Source organism: Wasmannia auropunctata, unplaced genomic scaffold, assembly GCF_000956235.1.
Source record: "Wasmannia auropunctata unplaced genomic scaffold, wasmannia.A_1.0 LD335992.1, whole genome shotgun sequence".
NCBI classification, from domain to species: Eukaryota; Metazoa; Arthropoda; class Insecta; order Hymenoptera; family Formicidae; genus Wasmannia; species Wasmannia auropunctata.
This window is the reverse complement of record NW_012026898.1, coordinates 198,257-216,837: the sequence shown is the minus strand read 5'-3', so window position 1 is coordinate 216,837 and position 18,581 is coordinate 198,257. Positions and strand designations below refer to the sequence as shown.

Here is an 18,581-nt window from a genome sequence, read left to right as displayed (position 1 = left end):
TATAAAATATAAAATAGATCAGAAGAAGCATATTTAAAATAATAAATACTAAACAACTCTTTTACTTTTTGTTATTTAAAATACATATTTTAAATAATGTTATTTTAAATACGACCGACCCCTGCAATTTACATATCTCACGTGACTGTTTCTACTAATGTGGATTAATTTTAATTTCAGTTTAATGTACATACTCTTGATCTTTTTTTAGTTCCAATATCCAATATTAGTTTCTACCAATGTGGATTAAATTTCGGTTTAACACTTAATTTTTTTCTAATTCTTATCAGAACTAGAAAGACATACAAAGCAAGTAATTAAAATCGAGAACTATATTGATAGAAATGAACATTAGATAATCAAAACGTAAAAATTTACTCTCAATTATATCTGCAGACTAATTAAAGTAGTTGATATAAAATTCAGGATTCACATAGCACGTTTATATTTTCTATCTCTTTCTTCAGTTCTAAGAAATTAGAAGAGAGAAAGACACAGAGTAAATCAAACCGAGATTAAAATTAGTCTACATTGGAGAAATTGGCATTAATCAGTTTTAGCTCCATAGAAAGAAATCCGTAGAGACGCGATTAATCCTGGGCGTAAAAGAGTCGTGAATTTTATCGCAATTGTTAGAAAGTAGTCAGTCGTCACCAATTTCACGTCGACTTTGATTAATTTAACTGACCAATCAAGTGTCAAAACTTGATTAGAGTCAATTCTGCTTTAAGGACAAATGCAATCGGAATTACAATGGAATACGTAATCGGCTGGTTAAATTAATCAAAGATGATGAAATTGGCCCCTTGATCGATTGTAAGGATTGATTCTGAAAGTGGGAATATTCTGGAAAATTATAATTTTTAATTTACAAATTGCACTTGAATGATTGTGACGCGTAGCTAAGATTTGTAATAATAATTGTTTATAGTATAAATAAATGAAACGAGCATTTGTATACCGAATTATGAGAGTATATATATGTATATATAAAACAATGTCACTTAAGCATTAGTTATTAATTGTACACAACTGTGATAATTTCACAGAGCCAGGGTCTGTACAGTATTATGACTTTGATTGGTTTATCGACGCTTTAATCTGGGCCTGCTGAAACGCCTGCTGCAACTTGTCTATCACGTCCCTCTGGGAGTTCAGCTTCTTATCCAAAGTGGACATCAGGTCGTCCACGCGTTTCCTGAAATTCGATCTCCTCGCATGTAAAACCCAAAAGTTTGCTCGGGAGGGGAAGAGGGAGATTGATCGAAGCAAACCTACAGCTCAGACTTGATATAATCCATGCGCTTGTCGACGTTCTGCTTGGCCTCGCATAATTCCTGCTTCACAAGTATGGGTCCTATCAGCTTAAACACGTCGTTCTCTTCCTTCAGAATGTCCAGCTCCTTCTTCACCATAATATTCTCGTTCAGCTGCCCGTCCAGCTGCTGCCTTTGGCTCAGCGCCTTGTTGTATTCTGCAATAGTCAATCGCGTTAACCCTTCATTATTCGCCAGTCCAGGACACTTTGGCCTAATAAACTCGCTAAATACGAATGCTACTTATATACATTACATTTTGCGCAAAATGTTTTATAACTTAAAAAAATGTATGCATTTATTTTTATCTAAAGGATGTATAGAGTATCAAACTTTATTTAATTGTAAATCATTAAAGAGGACAATGAAAATTGAAATATTGGGCTGCTAGAAACACGCGAATAATTAAAAGTTATTCGAATAACGTAGAGTTAAAAGTAACGAGATGTACAAAGTAAAATTTACGCTATTTTTCTAGAAAAACATATATTTATGAACGTCTCATAACCTTTTTGGATTTGTCTTAGAGTGTCGGCTTCATTCTGAAGCTTCTTTTGAACCTCTTCCACCATGATTATCCGAAGGATACTTTTAACTGTGTCGAGAAACGAGCCGCGATCGAATAATGTAATTTTACAATCAATTCGTTTAACAATAATATCGGAAATTCGTGTGAAAATGCAATTCTCAGCCAAGATTCCGTCGACAATACCGACATAACCAAATAAGTAATCTGTAATATTTAACCCTTCGATCGTATCGTCTCGCGCGATTCGATTCGATACATTTCGATAGTTGCCGTCGCTTCAAGTCGCGCAATATCGTTTTTCCACCTACATATATCAGACAGGATCTGAAGCTGGAAGGTATCGGAAGGGTCGAAAGATACAAGTCGGAGCGATTTTTGGATGAAACCATAGAGGTAATTATATAATTAATACATTTTTTATGAAAAAGATATATTTCAAGTATTTAGCAATTGTTTATACAATTTATATCGTTTACGTCCGAACTTTCGATAGTGTGCGAGATCTAAATTCTCACCTGCGTAAACAATTTACTTACTTGCGTTAATTTCAAAAAAGCTGAATAATTAATTAATTAATTAATCAATAAATCATTTTTTTGCAAGTTGTATTTATTATTAAAATCATTTGAATATTTAAATATTCTGGAATAAAGCGCGTAAAACTAATTTATAAATTGATGACTATAAATAATAGATCGCTGCATTTAATCTTAAATGCGTTTCTTATAAAAGAATAATATAAATATCTATTAATTGTTGCAATTATTGTATTGTGCCTGAACAACTTTACGATGCGTGATTTTACTTTTCGCGCACATAAATCAATTCTAACTTTATTCAACTACTCTAATTAATAATCTTTCTGTTGTATTTGTTATAAATTTTATAGATATTAAATTACTGGAATATTTAAATATACTGGAATTATAAATTGATTACTGGAATATTTATTTATTTCTAGCGTAATTAGCCAAAGAATAAGAAACTTGTTTTTTCTCCACAGCCATCCATTTCTCTCATTTTTTGGCATTTAAAATCTAATAAATAGATTTAGAACTAAAGATCGTTGTATTTAATTTTAAAAGCACTTTTTATGAAGAAATATATTTTACATATCTAATAATTGCTGTAACTGTTATATTCTTTTGCCCGGACAACTTCACGTTTATAGTGTACGAGATTTAAATTCTTTCGCGCGCGAACCAATCCTTATTTTATTCCAATCACTTTGCTTAGTTAAAGTAAAATAATCTTTTCTTGTACCTAATATTGAAATTATTAGAATATTTAAATAGTCTGTAGATAACAATAATTTTCAGATTTTGTCTAATAGCCATTTCTACCAATGTAGATTAATCTTGGTTTAACTTATTTTTTTTTTTTTCTAGAATTCTAAGAATTAGAAAATAAAAAATAAATAAAACCGACATTAAAGTTAATCTACATTGGTAGAAATGGACACAAGTTAAATTTGCAATTGGTAATAAAATTAAATTGCGTTCTGACATTATCCATTATTAATACTCCATTCAAAATTCTCTGAAAATCTTTAAAATACTTCGCTCTCTTATTGTTCGATATATATATATATATATATATATATATATATAATTTTTTTTTTTAAGATAGGATATTCAGCAATCTATTATATAAGCAAATCAGCATTATATATGCAAATCCTTTGCTTATTATGTACTACTTACTTACATTTCAGCGCGCGCGATACGATTATTTCGTGAATTTAAAGTATGCAAATTTCATCCTTGCAAACTTATAACTACGAACATGAATGCCCACCGTCAAGAACTTTGCGACCTGCTTTGCGGGAAATCCCGTCGAGGATTTGCCGTTCACGATTTTCGGCATGTATATCTCCTGAAAGTATATATACGATCATTGAAATCGTAATCTGTAAAAATTTTTTCGTTCAACAAAACATTTAATTTAATTTAACGACGTAAATCGCGCGAGAACATACGCGTGACAAGTGTATCGCATTATGTAATGTGCCGATAATTTTAACATCAAGGATCGTTCACGTTAAAAGGAATTTTGTTTGTGCGGCACTTTGTCATCTTTTATTGCCGCATAATGTCAGAAATAAAAGCGAATTGCAAAAGGAAGAGATGCGCGCGGTGGTCAGTGTTGATATTGTTGACCATTCGTCACTGCAATATTGATACGATAAAATGCACTTCCGCGTATTTTTCCACTGCTCGTTAAACAATTTGCACAGCTGTCTGCAGTAGTAATGTTTCAAATGTCAATACTTGTGCGCGTATAAAAGTGTAAAACATACTTGTGTATAACGTAAAAAAGTTTTAATTGCAACAACACTTGATTCCGCGTTTCTCTGTCGACTTCCCTTCTCGATTCGATTTCGTTAAATATTCCCTTTTTGCACGCTATGAGGACGGCCGCTGCGATACTCGTAATTTTCCTTGCGCAATGCACGCATTTACGTGCCGAACCTAAACCGGGGTTCAGAAAAGAAATAGGCGAAATTTTGCATTCGGATTCCTGTATCTTCGGCGTTAAATCGATGTCGATATATCTGTACAACAGGTAAAAGAGTTGCGAATAATTATTGTTAATTCCATTTGTTCGCTGCTGCCGATTATACTCATTACTTCTTTCAGCAAGTTTCAAGGCAAAGTTATCGCGGAAAATGAGATCTGTGATAATATTGATCCGTCGAAGCCGATATTCTTTGTAGTCCACGGCTTCATCAGTTACGCAAATGCGACCATATTTCGGGAGCTGTCTTCGCGATTGGCAGAGGTAGATATACACATTCGCATAATTGAAATCAAAGTATGTACAACGTATCTATAAAAGACCAAAATCTTATTTCAATGCAAAAGTAAATTATAAACTATAGTGAAGAAGTAAGTTGGTGAATTAATTTCTTGACGAATTCTTGACGTAATCACAAGAATTTAATTAAATAATTTTCTGCTTTCACAGAAAGGCAATACGGTATTTGCGCTGGACTGGTCACAAGGAGCCTGCACTGATGGAATCCCCCTCGTTAAGCTTTTGAACTATCCCTTTGCGGTGGTTAACATTCATGATATAAGTCATTTGATGGCAAGGTAACTATATTTAAAAAAAAAAAAAAAAAAAGATTGATCATTAAAACAACAGCCATGTTCAAGCCGGACGAAGTGGCCCGCCAAGCGATTGAATCAATTGAATGTGGTTCATCTATCAGAACCAATCTCTCGTGTTCAATCGCTTGACGCTCGCGATTCGCAGACCGCCTTATCGGTTTGAAATACGCCCAATTTTAATCATTGAACATACATAATACAGCTAATGCAAAATAAGCGTAATACTAGATTATACTATTTTACATATATCAAAGATGTCCATGATATTCTATTGAATTTTTTCTTGTAGATATACCGAGTTCTTGATCAAATGCGGTATCCCATTGGAAAACATTACATACATGGGTCACAGTCTTGGCGCGCACGTGTCCGGTTTGGCCGCAAAATCAATCCAGAAGAGCCAAGGCAATATTACGCTTCTCATCGCCGCCGATCCCGCAGATCCGTTGTTAGGTTACAAGAAATGCGAGGACAGATTCTGCAAGTCCGATGCCGAACATGTAGTGGTTCTTCACACGTCACCTCTTGGGATAGGGAGGGCTGTAGGTCACCTCGACTTGTACTTCGGAGACGGAACAACGCAACCAGGATGCATGGGTGAGAGATCAATTGCATATTAATTGTTGCGTATGAAGGGATACGTTGCGAATGTTTGCTAGAATGACGAGGAAAAAGCGATAGAAGATTGTAAATATAAAATAAATTCGCATTTCAGCTGTAAACGTCGCTTGCTCACATAGCAAATCTGTCGAGTATATAACCGCTATGATAGAAGATAATTGTGGATACCGTGGTGATCCTAAGGAGTAAGTCCCTTTTTCTTTGGCACTACATCTTGATTCAACTTTTACGAGTTTTCCTGAAAAGTCTTCTTGTCAAATTACACACTTTTATACAAGATATTATATCGCATGCATATTTTATTTTATTTTTTATTTTTTTTTCCCAGAAAAACAATTCCCTTTTTCTTTCTTCAAATATAAACAAAATTACTTGAGTGTACAGATTTTTTTTGTTATTTTGCGACTGTTATATCACTTATTATATCTTGACATTTTTTTCCAGATCATCCTCTTTGCAATGGCTTTCTTCTTGGCTTCCAAATAGCAGGCGTACTAAAATGAATAATGTAACGGAATGCGTTTTTATAAATAGCAACATATTAGACAGCAACAACTTCTTAGAGGGAGAATACACCATCAAGAATCCTCAGTGCACGCAGGAAACTTCTAACTGCAAACAGTAAATAGCTGAAGGTCGTTGAATAACTTGCAAGTTCAATATGTATATATATGTGTGTGTATAGGTATGCACAAGTTAATCGTTTTACTAGCACGTAGATCTTTTTTTCTCAAGATCTTTGAACTAATTACCGACGAAAGAAAACGAAGCATTTTAACCTGTAACGTTTAATAAAATTGATAGAAAATATTAGATAAGGGATGCAGAGATGAAAATAGAACTACCACACAGGAACTTCATTGCGCATTATCGTATATTTCTCGATTATCTTACTGAATTAAATTTTATAATAATTATACTTTTATTATCTCATTCGTTCTCTCTTGTGTATATGACGTTCTCTCGTTTTTCGCCTTTAAAACGGCAGAGATACTCTCGACAATCGTCTGCCACGGGAATAACTCTCGTTTCAACGTATAATTCGCGCCGTATGAAACATCGTAGTACATCGCTCAGACGTTTCTCTCGCATCATCGTTTATCATACATATCGTGTGTGTTAATAGTCTCTCTCCCCCACCCACCCTTGTTTTTTTTCTTTCCTTTCTCTCGCGTCTCGCACTCGTAAATAAAATACATCGTCGCGTTGTTAATTTTTTTTTTGTCGAACAGTCACCTGTAGTTTTCCTTATAATCGATATTGATACATTAACGTCGATCTTGTCGCGAGATTGGAAATATCGCTAGTCTCTCTCTCGATTAATACAGATAATCCTGTATATGACCTGTGTATTCAATCAATTTGATTCACAACTCAAGATATTCGTTAAAATGATTATCAAAGCTAAGTTAGGAAATCCTAATTCTTAGTCTTTTCATTTTTCTAAATAACGAGTTCGTGCCCCATAATATCACAAATGTGTGTTGACGCATCCGAAGAAAATTTACGTGTATGCAAAGATAATAAAATTCTACTTATTATTTTACTGCAGCAACAGTAAAATCATGTCATATTACATCCTGCTCAATGATAAGAAATTCTTTTCTTTTAAAACGACTGGATAAAACGCACTAATTACATTTCAACGTGATAAAAGCAATATTATAAAATAGCAAAATATGTATATATAAGGCGATCTCAATAGTACCGTACCATTAGGTACACATATACATACATGTATAACAATTCATTTCGATTTAACAATAGAATTTCTGGATATATGATAACAAAGCTTTTAATTTAAAACACATTTTTAACTATGACAGATATAAAAGTAAATAATATTTCAAGAAGTTTCATTACATTTGCATTCTAATAGTTTTCAGCTGTGTGTGTGTGTGTGTGCGTGTGTGTGTGTCTTTTTAATCTCACAAAGCTTATAAACACAGGATGTTCAATGTTCAATTTTAATTATGGAAAAAAAAATAATGTTCCTTTAATAAGAATTCAGAAAGGAAATGCACTTTCAAATATTCGCAATCATTTCTTGATATCTTAATTCATTTATCCTTTTAATATTTTTCATATCCTACATAAACTTCGCTTATAACGATAGTCAGACTTAAATATGATAAATTTTGCTATAATTCAGAAATGATAATATCATGAGGAAGATATATTGACGTATAATCTTCGCTTACATCGAGGAGTACGCATTTAACTCACATACTTTATTCCGATATTTGTTTTTCACTCGAGTAAATAAACTCGCACAAATAAATGGAGATTTGAAATAAAACTTTGAGATTAATAGAAGCGTTAGGAAAACGTACATTATCGACTGTCGTATTCTTTTTTTTTTTGTTTCTTTCATTTGCTGGATTTGATCTTGCCACATCCGGATACACATTATGACGCCTCGACTCGTTCGCCTCACGCATTAGACTTATAGGTCTGCAATATAGACAGCCTATATATCTCGAAACCGCGCATTGTATAAGGTATCTTTTTTTCTTTTTTCTTTGTATTTTAGTTTGCACGGAGCTTGATCGCGATCAACTTACTTTCGATTTCTGATCCTGCAGAGATGAGCTTGGTGTGCGGTTGTGCGGTCGTGCTCGGCTGCGGATTATTCAACTGTCCTGTGGTCGTGGGTGCCGCAAAGCCGGGTGGTGGTTGCATCGCCCAATGTTGAGCAGGTGCGTTCTGTTCCTACGCATGGGAGATGTGAATTGTGTTACGTCTGCATGTACCGTCGATGTATAAAATATATTTGTATTATATAAAATGTATTTTGTATAGAATAAATCAAATAAAATTCAGACGTTTTTACTCTACGATGAATAACAAAGTTCAAATTGTCAAAAATACATACACACAAAATATTTGGTACCTGTTGCGCGTTGTGGGCTACAACATGAGAAGGATGAATATGGGGAAATTGCCAAGCGTTGGTAGTTTGGAATGGAAGTGGTCTAGACGAAGTAACTATAGCCGGATCAATCGAAGTCCAATCTGCGATAGGTCCGAAATTGTTCCATCCTTTTTGATGCAACGCTTGATGGTGAAACTGTTGTTGCTGCTGCTGCTGCTGTTGTTGATTGTTAATTTCGCACCAATCTTTCAGGGTATAAACCGCGTCACCCGTGCACTTGCCTATGTCTGCAACGGAAAATTTATCCGGATATAAATTTACAAATATATTAAAAATATCCAATCATATCGAAGGTTAAAATTATTACTTTGCGTGCTGAGAAGCGGACTTCCGTTTGGAAGGTACGCACTCTGCTGAGGTGGTTGCGCTCCTGCAAAGATAACATGGTTGGAGACAGACGTTAATAAATAGCAACGTTCCATTGATCTACATCTCTTTTTGCTTATAGATCCGACAGACCTTTACACAGAGCTTTTGCACTTTTCGTATAGAAATCCGCGAATTAATATAATTTCGTGTCTACGGCTACGATAGATTATCGTATACGTATGTAAACTTCACGCACTGTGCACTATGATTCCCGATGCCTGGAAATATTGGTGGAACACTAACCAGAGAGGGCACTATTCGTTGGTGCTGGTCGTGGTATACCGAGACCGAATGAGTTCATGTGATTTGGCGTGGAACCAGGAAAGCCCGGTGGCGGGAGTCGACTGCGCTGTCCTAAACTGGTAGCCGTCACAGTGCCTTGTGCAGGGCTCTGCGCACCGCTTGGTAACAGATTTTGCGGAAGACGGGACAAGAGGGAATGCGACTGAAGCACCTGTAGATTTTGCAAGTGCTGGGCTTGTTGCTGCAAGTGCGCTATGTGCGCAACCTAGAAAAACATTTGTTTCCTTAATGTCCACCAATTTCTATCAGTTGGAAGCAGATTAACTTTAATCTTGATTTAACTTACTTTTTATCCTTCTCTAGATCTGAGGATTAGAAAAAGATAAAAAGTGAGTTAAACTGAGGATTAAAATTAATCTACATTGGTGAAAATACATTTAAGGGAATCTTCTCATCAATTAGCACAATATATGTAGAAACAGCTTTTACAATTTCTTTTTAAGTAGGACAGACTGCCATAGAGAAATCTAAAGTTTAAAGTTGTAAATTGTATTTAGTAACACGCACAAATACATACATGTAGATATTTTTCTCCAAATTTTCCTTTTAAATTTATTTTAAAATTATTGGCACTACATTTAAACTTCAATCCTTTATGTGCATTCTGTCCTATTTTTAAAAAGTTTTAAATTCTTAAAAAAAAAAAACTTTTTATTGTGCCATTCGATAAGACCTCTTCAAGTTCATTTTAAATAAATTTTATGTAAAGTACTCAATTATACAGAACCTCCCAAAAAAAAATGTAGAAATCTAACTTTTATGACGCACCATTGTAAAAGAATAAACAATTTTTTTTATCAACAACTACATACGTTTTGCATGACTCTCTCTATGCTCTGACATGACTCCTTGACGCAGTTTTATCAGTCCATTTCAAAATATAATTAAAATACAATAAAAAGATTAATAAAAAATTTGTTAAAAATTTGGAAAAAAATACATGTATTACAAAAAAAAATAACAGAAAGTATTATCGAAGGTTAAATGTAATCTTGCTAACCGTATTAATTATTAATACCAAAAGTGAAATAATCTTGTTATGTGCAATTATCGAATTAACAAGAAATGAAAGAAAACTTTTCAATACGGATATTTACTTGCGGAAAGTGTTGCTGATTAAGGCTCGCAAGAGTTTGTTGATGCTGCACCCTAGTGTGCTCCTCCCTTTCTCTCTGTTGCTGTTGTTGCTGAAATATCTTCTGCTGTTGCACCTGCATCTCGTCTTCTAAAAGTTCCGCTAATGCTTTCTGCGTTTCGTGAAAAGGATCGAAACCTAAATCGTCGTCCGCTTTAACGTCTGAGCCTGCGTCACAGTGATTCCGAACTTCCTCGATTGTAGCGTGGCCGTTCTGTTTTATGTACTCACAATTCTCTTGATTTTGTTGTGCCTTAGAAATTTTTTGTAACATTAGTAACATATTTTTCCTCAGTAAAAATTTTTTTGTACCAACAACGCATTGTTATTTAGTTTTTATTTATACACACAATTCGAAAACTTTTCTTTCGCTCACCTGTATATTAAGCCTTTGTTGTAATGAATTTTGTTGATAATCTGCCATAAACTTAGATGCGGGTGAATTTACAAGTAAGTTAGATGTAAAGGTACCAGATGATGGTTCTGCGAGTGTAGCGGTGTAAGGTGCATTTATATAAACCTCTTCGTCTACAAAGCCCTCGGAATTGAATGTTACTCTCGGTGAATCAGACGGACTGGATTTTGATATAATGTGGTTCGTTCGAGATGATTCGGGTTGAAAGCCGAAAGCAGCCTGCCAATCTTCACTAGAATGAACCGTCGGCAAGGAATCGGGTATTGTAGCCACTCCTGTGCTTGTCCAATCTAGATTTGCGTTTGCTATGTATCAATAATAACATACCAATAATTACAAAAAAAAAACTTGATTACGATAACGTAGAAAAATGGAAAATGTGTGAAATGTATAATAAAAACAAAATTTGTATAAAGTGTTTAGATCTTAAATTTTAAAACTTTAATAATAGTTCTTTATAACGCCTTTTTTTTTAGCAAGCAAAATATGATCTTGTTTAGAATTTTCATTGTAAAGAAAACTAACGCAAATTGCGTAACACAAATATATTGAGCTTATTATACACACCTGCGAGGGAATTTGGTGGCATTGAGGTGTTGGTAGTTGGTATTTTTTGGAAGGTATTCGAACTGAAGAAACTATTATTGTCCGCTTGAAAGATCGACCGATGATTGAGTTGCATTTGAGATCCATTGTGTAGCCCCGGTGGCGGTGGTTGATTGGCACCTTGTGATGAATTTGTGCTAGCTGGAGACGAACCTACGAGATGATGCGCAAAAATCTCTATACTACACGGCGCGGTCAGAATTGTTTCTATACTCTTATAATGCCAGAATAAACAGCTGTTCAATCTATTTCTTTGCTCGAGAAATATTTACACGCACGTCACGTAAAATTACATAGGTTGTGCATTCCACAGTAACAAGAGTATTTCTTTGGATACAACACTCGTATAATTTTGAAAAATACAATCACTTTCGATCAGTTTCAATTAGTGAATTTTGTCAGGCAAGCTGGCCCAACGCCAGCATTTTTCATCGGAAATCTATAAGGAATATATATAACATTTAAGTGTACACAAAACACAAAAAAAAAACGGCTATTACTGATCTTTTTCCAAGAATTCTCTTTATTTTGGCATATATCAATAGATTATTCAATGCGTACGTTGTTATTTTACAGAAGTAATATAGTCAAAATATATTATTTGTTGTGCGCTCAAATTTTAGATTATATATTCAACACGAAGGACAAGAGCAAATTTTCTGAATTCATTACAAATATTATGATTAACATTATGCCATGTTATAGCTTTATTATTTCCATTGTGGTGAACACAAGCTTTTCCTGATTTCCAATAACAAATTTATATTAATGCTATAAACATATGTATTATATATTGTATATATAATATATATACACACATATATGAATATGTTACAATGACAATTTATTCAAATACTTCATTTGAAACTACTTTATTTATGCAAACACATAAAATAATCAATAAAAGATAGCCCTGCCAACAGTATTAATGGCAAATCACAACTCAAAAATAATCGTATCATCAAATAAAAGTAGAAATTGATTACAAATTAAATGAACCAAAAATAGTTTTGTAACGCTTTCTTCCTAATCTGTTAAAAAACGTTCACACGTAGAATTTGTTTACCAGGAAATGTAGAGAGATAAATATAATGAAAAGGAAAAAGAAAAAGGAGATGTGTGTAGCAGCGAAAAGGATCAGGCTAAAGAACTCACCCAAAAGAACAGCACCACTGTTTTCCTCGCTTGATTCAGCCAAGTGCTCGGCTTGGTGATTTACATTCGAGTCTTCTGTGCTCGAGATCGTACTCGCTGGCGTGCTACCTTCGCGCTGTTGATCCGTTTCACTGTCCGAGTGCCGACGTTCCCCATTTTGAAATGCACCATTTACATTAACTTCGTGAGACTGTAATTGAACTAATTTTGATGTTTTGTTGCTAATTTGTTGTGGCTGTGGCTGAAGCTGCTGTTGTTCCATTTTACACTTGTTACCCAATTTTTGCAACATTTCACTGTTCGTATCAGCGGAAAAGTTTCTAACGTCCTTTTGTCCAGTAATTTGCGTCTGTGAACTATTTTGCGTGTTGTTGATTGAGCTTGATTCAGATCGCGACGTCGTACGAGTACCGTGCTTCTCTTTATTTTGACTATTTTTATGTTTATTCCGAGCTGCCTGCGCTTTACTTTCGCTATTACTTTTACCCCGCCTTACACCCACACCACTTTCACCCTTGTTATTGTTGTTTTGTTGATGCGTAGACATCCCGGAGGAAATGTGACTTTGTTGAGCTACCGTGCCGTTTCCGCTCGTTACATTGCTGTGTTGTGAAGTTGTTTGCGCAGGTGGCAATATTTCTTTACCTTGTGTACCTAAAAACAAAGTACGTTAAATACGTTATTAGCATCAAAAATTTCAAAATTTTCAACAATGTGTATTCCGTGGACAGACAGATTTACTCACTATTTGTCTGTCCAGGTTGCAACGACGGCCATGCTTCTTTAGTCTGCGAATTTACGGTCCCACTTTCCCTAACAATACTGCCCGTAACAGGTGGCGATGGCGTCGGTTTTCTACGCAAACGAAAATTAAAATTCGCTTTACGTCTCATAACTGGACTCGGAGGAATTATTTTTACGAAACTGATTTTTATACCGTTGAACTGAAGACGCGTGTGCATGTAACGACTGCACGAGCTTGCGCTCGTACTCCTGATGTTTACCCTGATGCATCTCCTCCTTGGTAAACGATGCCTCCTGGTCCCCAAGATCGTGCAGGTACATGCAATCTGGCTTTGGACAGGCTTGGTTACGCATAAAGTGCGAACAATATTTCGTCGTTCCTAAAGATGTTTTTATTGTCCGTCCGTCCACAACAATGTTATTCACAGCCTCTATAGCACGTAGCGCATCCTCTTGACGCTGTTACAACGTGAAGAATGTTATCGCTTACGCGGATATTTATTACACAAGTTTTTTTGTCCCACTCGCGGGAATCCGTGACAAGAAATCGTCGTTTTTACATTTTTTACAAAGGAAAAAAAAGTAACTTACTTGATAAGTAACATAAGCCGAAGCACTGGGGCCTTGAGACCCTGCATAGGAAGTACTCTGGTTAATTACGACTTTGTGTATCTTCCCAAATTTCCCAAAATATTCGTGTTTCTTTAAAACCTAGAGCATGCGAATTGTTGAATCTCATAAACTTTTTATTTCTCTTAAAGATATGGTATTTGCAGAGCTCATCGTGTTTTATCGATACACTTATAGAACACTTGTATTATCGCGCCATACTCACATCAGCATCTGCCAGCCGCATTGGTAATCCTACTACAAACACTAAATTTTTTTGTACTACTCTCACATTTGCTAGATGTTTCCGATTTTCTGTAACTCTCTGCTTCCGTTGTTGATCTTTTAACCTCTTCTCGGCTTTCAATCTAAAAGGCAGCAGAGAGGGTACATTTATTCCAATAATATGTATTCATGGCCGAATCACGTATCGTAATGAGGCAAGCTTTGCAACTGTTGTAAGATGACAGTTTAACACGACAGTTTTATACACATTTAGATCCAGATGAGAAATCATCAGGGACAAAAATCAATACTTGTTAAAGAAGCTTGGACGACAGTTGGAAAATTGCTTCATATGCTGGCAGTAACAGACTCCCGTGCGAATTACCTTGCTATTTCTTCCTTGGTAAGGGGTTTAAAGTCAGCCGGATTTTCAGAATAGGCCTTTCGACACGCGGGACACAGGCCGTTCTCGTCGGTACGGATTCTGTGCCAACAGAACCGGCATATCTGGTATCCGCAGGTGCACGGGAAGAAATTTAGATCGTCCACCTCCAACGGCTCCATACACAGAGGGCATTCCACCGCATCCTCGCCGCTTTGATTCAATACTGACATCCTCGTCGCCGATCCCGTGAATATCACAAGACAGCAAATTACGAATATTTGAGTGCCAAAGTCTGCAAATAAAACACACACGAGTCACAAGAGATGTACGTGCGCCGTATGCACAATTAACGCCTGATGATCACGTCTCTTGATTATTTGCTTTGTTTATCCGCGCGACTACACCGCGGTGTGTCGTACAGCCTTCGAATTTCGCGTCGCAGCCGTCCGTAAATGCCACTTGGAACTTACATGCAAAGTCGTCACCCCGCTGGTGGTGAATAATTGACAGTGCTCACGGACCTTCACACACGCTGCTACCTTTTTCCTGATCTGAAACAGATGGACGCGAACCGTTAACACCATCCGCGTTCTCTCTCTCTCTCTCGCTTGTCGAACGTGTGTCGCCGGATTTTACGTCTCGCACTCGCGATCGACGCGTTTCTGTTCCGTTCCGTCGTCGCTCGATCCGAGCATTCTCCCCGCCGCTCGCTCGACGACAGTACAAACGTAAACGTGGACACGCGCGCGAGCGCAACTTTTGCGCGACGCAGAAGAGAGGCCAGCAGACGTCAGAGGCGAGTCAGTGTCGTCGCGAAGGAAACGCGTTCTCGTCTGTCCTCAGCCGCACTCCCACGCGCTTCTCCCCGCTTATCAGATCGAAACAGGTGCGAGCGGGTGGAAGCGAAAGAGGGTGGAAGAGGAGGAGGAGAGGAGAGAACAAGAGCGAGAGCCGCGGCGGAGCGGAGGCGAAAGGGCGACGACAGGTCACGAACCGCGCGAGTTCCGTTTTGACAGGAGCTGTCAGATCCGCGCGAGAGAGAAAGAAAACGGAGGGGAGAGTGGGAGGGGACGGAGGGGGCGGGCGGGGGAAGGGAGAAAGAGAACGAATGGCGAGAGAGGTGCAGTGAACAAAGGAGACGTGCACACCGGAATTCTCGCGCGATTACGCACGAGGCCGCTCGCTCGCTCGCTCGCGCGCGCGCGACGCCCTACGCACAGAGAGAGAGACGGAGGGTCGACGACGTCATTCTTTCAATTCCTCTTTCTCTCTCTTGCCGAGCATCCCGAAGTGAGACGGGAGTTGGTTCTCACCGTCCGTACGGACATCGAGGTCGTCGACGACTGTCGACGACCGACTGGCGGAAGGGGGAGGAAGTCGAGAGAGAAAAAAAATCCTGTGCACGGGAGAGTCTCCTCTCTTTTCTCTTGTCTTTCCTTCGCGCTTTCCACAAGTTTCTCACGCGTTCCTCAACGTCCCTCTCCGTGCCTTTCGCCGTCTTTCGCGCGAATGCGAAAACACGAGAGACCGTGTGTACATAATGAGAGGGCGACGATCGGGCGAAACAGCTGTTGGTGGCGTCCGCGAGCGCGAGAGGCTCGGCGCGGAGGGCCAAGCGGGCGCGAGGAGAAACACACTCAGGCGGGTGTGTGTGCGAGTGAGAGAGGTACTCCCGCGGCCTGGCTACGCCATAACAGAAACCTACGTGAAAATCCTCTCTACCGCGCGCGGGTGTAGAGTGGTGTAGAGGCCCCGGCGTGGCCGTGGTGGGGCATGACACGTAAATTCCGCTTCTCGTTCGCCTCGTAGAGGCCACGAGTACGCAAGGACGACGATGACGATCTACGTTTCGCGGGAGACGAGAGAGAGAGAAAGTCCGTGAGGGAGGAAACCTCGTCGCGATTCGAGTGGGCGAGAGAGAGAGAGAGAGAGAGAGAAACATTTTGAAGCGCGGGACAGAGAGGGGGCGGTCGGGAGGAACGAAAGAAGGGTCACAGGGAGGGATGGATGGTAGGGAGGAGGAAGAACGGTGTCGTCGACGAGGCGGACGAGCGAAAGAGATGAACTGCCATTCTATCGAGTCACATCGTCGAGGAGGGAAGCGAGCTTTTCTACTTTGGTTGATCCCAATCTTATTTCTTCGTCAATCTCAATCTTGATCTTTTCGCCTCTCTCGCTCGCGTACATCTACCTGCGTGTTTTTCTCTTTCCCTCTCTCTCTCTTTCTCTCGACACATTTTTCTCCCTCTCCAGACTAGGGCACGAGACGATCCCGCGGGAGACTAGGCCTCGCGCGACCTGCCCTGCCCCCCGCGACGACGCGCCCCGACGACGGCCCCGACCTGATCCGGGTTTCTCCATTTATTTATGTAAACGCGAGCAGAGGCGATCGCGCGCCAGTCGAGGCGCACCAACGACGGCGACGGCGGACGGCCGATGACGAGGATGGCGATCGTCGCAGCATCGCGAACGTCACGCGAGATTCCGCGATCCATCCGCCAGAGGGGTTGCTGCCCGAGAGGCCACGGGCGCACGTATCTACCTCCCTCCGCGCGATTCACTTTAACCTTAATAAACCGCCGAGGCCAGCGAGATCCTTGGGGGCCGAGCGAGAGACGGACGAACGTCGATCGCCCTGAGCGCGGGTGTTCCCTCCGGGTGTTCGCGCGCGCCCTCCCCCCGGGTCGAAACTCTCCTTCTCTCTTTTCTCTCGCGCACGCTTAAAGTCTCCGCAACCGTCAAACACGTCCTGCCCGCAACGCGCGCGTCGCTTCCACACGCGAGCCGAGTATCCCGCACACGGTCCCTTTATTTACTTACATCGACTCACGACTTTTCCGCTAACAAATCTCTCTCTCTACTGGGAAATTTTTCCTATAGCACTGTCTCCGGCGGCCGGGACCCGTGGTTGGTTGCTGCTGCTGGTGGTGGTGGTGGTGGTGCGCGTCCGCGGCTGCGCGCGAGCCCGGATGTCGCACGCGCCGCCGCGGCTTCTCCCCTAGGCGTCGCGCGCGATGTCACTAGCTGTCGCCGCTGTCGGCCTGTCGGCGTTCAGTCGGCGCTGTCGCGAGGACTCGCGAGATGAGGGGAGGAATCGATACTTGTGTGTGATTCGCCGCTCTGACTTTGCGGTACAAGTGCAGCCGTTTATCATCGTCCCCGCGGGGACGTGCTTTTGCTTTTATTTATCGCCGTTTCCTGGATTCCGCACGACTGGCGTTTGCATCTCGCGCGCGGTTAAACGGAAGTACGTAACGCCAGATCGATGCAGCCAATGAATGCGCGCCAATTCCTCTAGGCGACTTCCGCCGTTCGAAACGGTTTCAGCCTGAAATTGATGGTTTTAGTATTGTCACAAATAATTCACGATCTACAGTCGTAAGTTGTAATGTAAAAATAAATATTTCAACTATATATATGATGTGAAAACGATATAAATTTTATATGTATGTATAAAAATTGTAAGGGTGGCGCGGTTCAACCTTCGGATAAGTTGTGTCAATTGTGTGTTAATCTACCTAATGGATAAGTTATTACTACACATAATTTATATCCGAAGCTAAAAAATCCTAAGAGCACAAAAAAACATTCTCAATTGTAATTGGTCGATTCGCTTACTGCTTATTACTCGATCTCCAATTTGTAATTTATAGTCGGCGGTAAAATCTGTGTCACATTGGAGACGCGAGGATTGTGAATTAGAGATTAGAATTCGACCGAACAAAACAGCTGGATGAAAATTTAAATGATTTGATTAGTCGGAATTTTCAATTCGTAATGCTGATTGGTGCTCCGATTCATTCGTGCTGCGAGAATAGCTGTCAGAGCGGAAATCGTGTATCTTACACGATTTCCGCTCGATTTTAACAGCTTGTCAAACATCAGATTATATAGTTTAATAATTGTAAAATTATTACAAAGCTAAAAGGTAAAAAATAATAAGCCAAGTACACAGGGTGCATCTGTGGCGTATAGTAAATATAAATATTAAAATTATATATACATATGAAAAAATTGTTCGAATATCATACCTTTATTTAACCATACATTTTTATAGTTTATTCATTATATTTACTATTAATTTTTCAGTTAAAATATAGCAATAAAAAATAATAGCAAAC

At 38.9% G+C, this 18,581-nt stretch overlaps 3 protein-coding genes and 1 long non-coding RNA gene across 8 annotated transcripts; 1 reads left to right on the top strand and 3 right to left on the bottom strand.

The window, feature by feature from the left end:
- Nucleotides 1-842: 842 nt before the first annotated feature.
- LOC105453931 (prefoldin subunit 6-like) lies at nucleotides 843-2,068 on the bottom strand. Its single transcript, XM_011696213.1, has 3 exons — nucleotides 1,825-2,068; nucleotides 1,279-1,474; nucleotides 843-1,198 (listed from the first exon to the last, which is right to left on the bottom strand). Exons 1-3 carry the CDS (start codon nucleotides 1,886-1,888, stop codon nucleotides 1,069-1,071), a joined length of 390 nt encoding a protein of 129 aa, XP_011694515.1. The 5' UTR covers nucleotides 1,889-2,068; the 3' UTR covers nucleotides 843-1,068.
- A 1,388-nt stretch (nucleotides 2,069-3,456) lies between these two features.
- On the bottom strand, nucleotides 3,457-4,219 carry LOC105453932. The gene is made up of 2 exons (XR_974931.1): nucleotides 4,145-4,219; nucleotides 3,457-3,720 (listed from the first exon to the last, which is right to left on the bottom strand). It is a non-coding gene; the product is annotated as an uncharacterized LOC105453932 (long non-coding RNA).
- Nucleotides 4,040-6,496, top strand: LOC105453933 (phospholipase A1-like). The gene is made up of 6 exons (XM_011696214.1): nucleotides 4,040-4,410; nucleotides 4,485-4,626; nucleotides 4,813-4,940; nucleotides 5,248-5,555; nucleotides 5,674-5,764; nucleotides 6,024-6,496. The coding sequence occupies exons 1-6, from the start codon at nucleotides 4,253-4,255 to the stop codon at nucleotides 6,202-6,204; spliced, it is 1,008 nt and encodes a 335-aa protein (XP_011694516.1). The 5' UTR covers nucleotides 4,040-4,252; the 3' UTR covers nucleotides 6,205-6,496.
- Nucleotides 6,497-6,792: 296 nt separating this feature from the next.
- Nucleotides 6,793-17,381, bottom strand: LOC105453934 (protein kinase 4). Of its 5 annotated transcripts, XM_011696219.1 has the most exons (16): nucleotides 17,281-17,381; nucleotides 14,931-15,011; nucleotides 14,461-14,752; nucleotides 14,077-14,218; nucleotides 13,833-13,952; nucleotides 13,435-13,700; nucleotides 13,243-13,352; nucleotides 12,498-13,151; nucleotides 11,304-11,495; nucleotides 10,698-11,041; nucleotides 10,284-10,574; nucleotides 9,127-9,391; nucleotides 8,822-8,884; nucleotides 8,473-8,741; nucleotides 8,144-8,291; nucleotides 6,793-8,033 (listed from the first exon to the last, which is right to left on the bottom strand). In XM_011696219.1, the coding sequence occupies exons 3-16, from the start codon at nucleotides 14,688-14,690 to the stop codon at nucleotides 8,026-8,028; spliced, it is 3,102 nt and encodes a 1,033-aa protein (XP_011694521.1). In that variant the 5' UTR covers nucleotides 14,691-14,752; nucleotides 14,931-15,011; nucleotides 17,281-17,381; the 3' UTR covers nucleotides 6,793-8,025. The 5 variants fall into 5 exon arrangements, with proteins under 5 accessions (XP_011694521.1, XP_011694517.1, XP_011694520.1 ...); XM_011696215.1 differs by having other exon boundaries at nucleotides 7,623-8,291; XM_011696218.1 differs by having other exon boundaries at nucleotides 7,623-8,291; nucleotides 10,698-11,026.
- Between the last annotated feature and the right edge of the window lie 1,200 nt (nucleotides 17,382-18,581).

What these genes read in the sequence shown, in the direction of transcription:
- LOC105453934 (XM_011696215.1), bottom strand. Translation starts at nt 14,690, where the DNA reads ATGTCAGTATTGAATCAAAGCGGCGAGGATGCGGTGGAATGCCCTCTG. An exon ending in CAGTGGTGCTGTTCTTTTGG is followed by an intron (nt 11,496 to 12,497) that starts GTGAGTTCTTTA and finishes ATCATCTCGTAG; the next exon opens with GTTCGTCTCCAGCTAGCACA. An exon ending in ATCAGCAACACTTTCCGCAA is followed by an intron (nt 9,392 to 10,283) that starts GTAAATATCCGT and finishes ATGTTTTTCTAG; the next exon opens with GTTGCGCACATAGCGCACTT.
- LOC105453933 (XM_011696214.1), top strand. Translation starts at nt 4,253, where the DNA reads ATGAGGACGGCCGCTGCGATACTCGTAATTTTCCTTGCGCAATGCACG. An exon ending in TGTCTTCGCGATTGGCAGAG is followed by an intron (nt 4,627 to 4,812) that starts GTAGATATACAC and finishes CTGCTTTCACAG; the next exon opens with AAAGGCAATACGGTATTTGC. An exon ending in TACCGTGGTGATCCTAAGGA is followed by an intron (nt 5,765 to 6,023) that starts GTAAGTCCCTTT and finishes ATTTTTTTCCAG; the next exon opens with ATCATCCTCTTTGCAATGGC.
- LOC105453931 (XM_011696213.1), bottom strand. Translation starts at nt 1,888, where the DNA reads ATGGTGGAAGAGGTTCAAAAGAAGCTTCAGAATGAAGCCGACACTCTA. An exon ending in TCTAAGACAAATCCAAAAAG is followed by an intron (nt 1,475 to 1,824) that starts GTTATGAGACGT and finishes TGACTATTGCAG; the next exon opens with AATACAACAAGGCGCTGAGC. An exon ending in GATTATATCAAGTCTGAGCT is followed by an intron (nt 1,199 to 1,278) that starts GTAGGTTTGCTT and finishes ATCGAATTTCAG; the next exon opens with GAAACGCGTGGACGACCTGA.